The following is a 4,091-nucleotide window of genomic DNA, read 5'->3' on the forward strand; positions in this document are numbered from 1 at the left end:
CACACACTAGAATGTGCACCACACACTCAGCACACACACTAGAATGTGCACCACACACACAGCACACACTAGAATGTGAACCACACACTCAGCACACACACTAGAATGTGCACCACACACTCAGCACACACACTAGAATGTGAACCACACACTCAGCGCACACACTAGAATGTGCACCACACACTCAGCACACACACTAGAATGTGCACCACACACACAGCGCACACACTAGAATGTGAACCACACACTCAGTGAACACATTAGAATGTGCACCACACACTCAGCGCACACACTAGAATGTGAACCACACACACAGCGCACACACTAGAATGTGCACCACACACACAGTGATTACTAGGCTGTTTACCGCCCACACACGCACACAGCGCACAGCAGCATTGGAACCACACGTCTGACCGGCTGCTGCGGTTCCCCTTGCAGAGGAAGAGACCGTGCCCGTGGACCTGAGCTCCCTCTCCAGCAAGCTGCTCCCAAGCTTCACAACACTGAGCTTCAAAGACGAGCGGAAAAGCAAAGGTAGGACCCTGAGGAGGAGTGCACGGCCAAGGACCCCTCAAAAGGTCTTCCTGACTGCATGGGTTTGTTAGTGGTCATGAAGCTGGGTGATGAAGCAAAGGCCATCTGAAGGTTGGGGTCAGTTCATGTCCTCGCTGGTGTCACCACGTAGGGATGATAACCTCATGTGGGGGTGGTGTCCTCAGCTGGCCGGAGACTTGTGCCCCCGCCCTTAGCCTATCTGGCAAGTAGAGTTTTTTGAACTGGTCTGTTGGTGCCCTTTGTGTGCCAGCCTAAAGCCTGTGAATGCTCCAGACCGTTCCACTGGGTGTCTCCGTCGACGAGGCCTGGTGAGCCAGTCCTGCTGCTTTGATGGCTGTACCCATGCTGATTCACTGCCTCTTTGTTTTCCTTTCTCTCGCCTGCTAGTTACTTTTCTGTCCAGTGCGAGCAGTGCCCTCTCGATGCAGAGTAACTCGGTGTTTGGTGACCTGAAGTCAGATGAGACCGAGCTCCTCTATTCCGCCTACGGGGACGAGACAGGCGTGCAGTGCGCGCTGAGGTAAGTGTCCGGCTGAGAGTGGGGCTGGAATTCTGGATGGCGGTTCCTTTCCCACCCGCACTGCCCGCACCACACGGCAGCCTCCCCGCCTTCCAGGATTGCACATCCAGACCAAGTAGGTGAGACTATGTGCTCTGTACCACCTTACACAGGTGTCAGCATAGTGTAGGTGTGTGCACGGACATACGTATGACATGCACACACATCCAGCATGTTTTAGATGTGTGTATAGGCATGAAGCTCTGGTGGCGTAGTGGTTACGAATCAGGCTGCGAACCTTAAGGTCAGCGGTTCGAAACTACCAGCTGCTTCGCAGGAGAAAGATGAGGCTTTCTACTCCCGTAAAGATTTACACCCTCGAAACCCTATACAGGGTCGCTATGGGTCGGAACCGACTCGATGGCACATAACAACAACAACATAGGCATGTATGACAGATGTACAGAAGTCAGCATGATGTAGACGTGTGTATAAATTTAAGTATGACACACATATAAACATAAGTATGACATCGGCCTGCAGAAGCCAGCATGATGGAGATGTGTGTAGACATGCGTATGCCATAGGTGTACAGAGGTCAGCATGATATAGACCTGTATATAGACACGTATGACATAGGCATGAAGTCCACATGGTGCGTACTCGGTTATAGACATTATGACAGGTGTGCAGAAGTCAGCATGTTGTAGATGTGTCTAGACAAGTATGACGTAGGTGTGAAGTCTGCATGATGTGGGTGGGGGTACAGATACATGTAGGTGTACAAAAGTTAGCATGATGTATACGTGTGTGTAGACTGACATACAGAAGTCAGCGTGATGTAGATGTGTGTATAGACACGTATGACGCATACAGAAGTCCACATGATGTAGACGTGTTTGTAGACATGTATGGCATAGGTGTACAGAAGTCAATATGATATAAATGTGGGTATAGTTACATGATGTAGGTGTGTGTATAGATGAGTGACATACAGAAGCCAGCATGATGTAGATGTGGGTATAGACACGTATGATGTAGGTGTACAGAAGTCAGCATGATGTAGACATGGATATAGACACGCATGACATAGGTGTACAGAAGTCAGCATGATGTAGTTGTGGGTATAGACATGACACAGGTGTATAGAGGTCAGCATGATACAGACGTGGGTATAGACACGTATGACATACAGAAGTCAGCATGATCTAGACTTGTGTGTAGACATGTGTGATGTAGGTGTACAGAAATCAGCATGATGTAACTGTGGATATAGACACATGACATAGGTGTACAGAGGTCAATATGATGTAGATGTGGGTGTAGACATAGGGCATAGGTGTACAGAAGTAAGCATGATCTAAGTGTGGGTGTAGATTCATGAAGGTATACAGAGGTCAGCATGATGTAGACGTGGGTATAGACCCATATGACAGACGTACAGAAATCAGCATGATGTAGATGTGTGTATAAATATGTATGGCATAGACATGCAGAAGTCAGCATGATGTAGACATGGGTATAGACACATATGACACGTACAGAAGTCAGCATGATGTAGATGTGTGTACAGATACATATGACATGTACAGAAGTCAGTATGATGTAGATGTGTGTATAGACACATATGAGAAGTGTACAGACATCAGCATGCTGTAGACCTGGGTATAGACACGTACGACAGACGTACACAAGTCAGCATGATATAGATGTGGGTATAGACACGTATGACAGACGTACAGAAGACAGCATGATGTAAACGTGTGTATAGACACATATGACACGTACAGAAGTCAGCATGATCTAAACGGTATAGGTGGGTATAGACATGTATGACAGATGTACAGAAGACAGCATGATGTAGACGTGTGTATAGACACATATGACACGTACAGAAGCCAGCATGATCTAGACGGTATAGGCACATAAGACATATGTGAAGTCAGCATGATGTAGACATGGGTATAGACACATATGACACGTGTAGAAGCCAGCATGATGTAGACATGGGTATAGATACGTGTGACAGACGTGCAGAAATCAGCATGATATAGATGTGTTTATAGACATGTATGACAGATGTACAGAAGTCAGCATGATGTAGATGTGTGTATAGACATGTATAACAGGTGCAGACATTAGCATGATGTAGCCGTGTGTATCAACACGTATGACACGTGCAGAAGTCAGCATGATGTGGAAGTCTGTATGGATTGGTGTTCACTTTGCTTTACAAAGAACATTGGTAGTATTTCCTGGAAGTCTTTGTACCTTCTCTGGGGCATGGGACACTGAGAATCCGGACTGTTGACCCCACCTGGGAGGCTCAGCTCTGGTCTGGGAGGACAGCAGACTGTGGTGATGGTGAGTTGGGATAGCATCAGAGCAGGGACTATGGGCGGAGGGTCCTCTCACTGACCCCTTTCAGCCTGCAGGAGTTTGTGAAGGATGCAGGAAGCTACAGTCAGAAGCTGGTGGATGACCTCTTGGACCAAATCACTGGGGGCGACCACTCCAGGATGCTGGTCCGGCTGAAGCAGGTGGGTCCCTCGCCATACCAGGTCATGCTCCCAGCCATGCTGCCAGCGTCTGTCCTGGTCAACGCCAATGGGCCCACACTTTCAGGGATCACTCGTGCCGCCACCTCTGTTTTGGTTCCTTTTGCCTCAAGTAGCTGTTTCTCTTTAGAAGAAACTTAAAATGAGGAAGAAGTCCTCGGTATTTACCACATGCTTATAGTCTCTGGTGCTCCTCGTAGCCCCTTCCACACCCAGCTTCTTTTCCTCGGGGGTCACACCCGGTGTGTGTCAGTGTGCTTACTTGCTTGTCCGTGTGTCTGGAAGCCTGTGTTTGCTCTTCACTGGAGGCACATATCCTCAGCTGACAGTTCTTCCCTCTTCACTATAAAGCTGCCATTTCTCAGGCAGGCCTGGCTTCTGTAGATGTGTCTGGGGTCGTTCTGCCTTCGTGGGTCCTGAGTGTTGTGCCTTTTTGTCTTGGGTAAGGGCCTCATTAGCCCTGTGACTCAGCCAGA

The 4,091-nt window shown here is 48.4% G+C and overlaps 1 protein-coding gene across 1 annotated transcript in view; it reads left to right on the plus strand.

The window, feature by feature from the left end:
- The window catches only part of BRD9 (bromodomain containing 9), a 32,839-nt gene that overhangs the window by 15,860 nt on the left and 12,888 nt on the right, over window positions 1–4,091 (plus strand). The window contains exons 10-12 of the mRNA XM_006876903.1: window positions 442–537; window positions 946–1,078; window positions 3,486–3,597. Of these exons, the coding sequence (XP_006876965.1) occupies window positions 442–537; window positions 946–1,078; window positions 3,486–3,597 (341 nt within the window). The remainder of the gene's footprint in view (window positions 1–441; window positions 538–945; window positions 1,079–3,485; window positions 3,598–4,091) is intronic.

This window comes from Chrysochloris asiatica, unplaced genomic scaffold (genome assembly GCF_000296735.1).
Source record: "Chrysochloris asiatica unplaced genomic scaffold, ChrAsi1.0 scaffold00424, whole genome shotgun sequence".
Lineage (NCBI taxonomy): Eukaryota > Metazoa > Chordata > Mammalia > Afrosoricida > Chrysochloridae > Chrysochloris > Chrysochloris asiatica.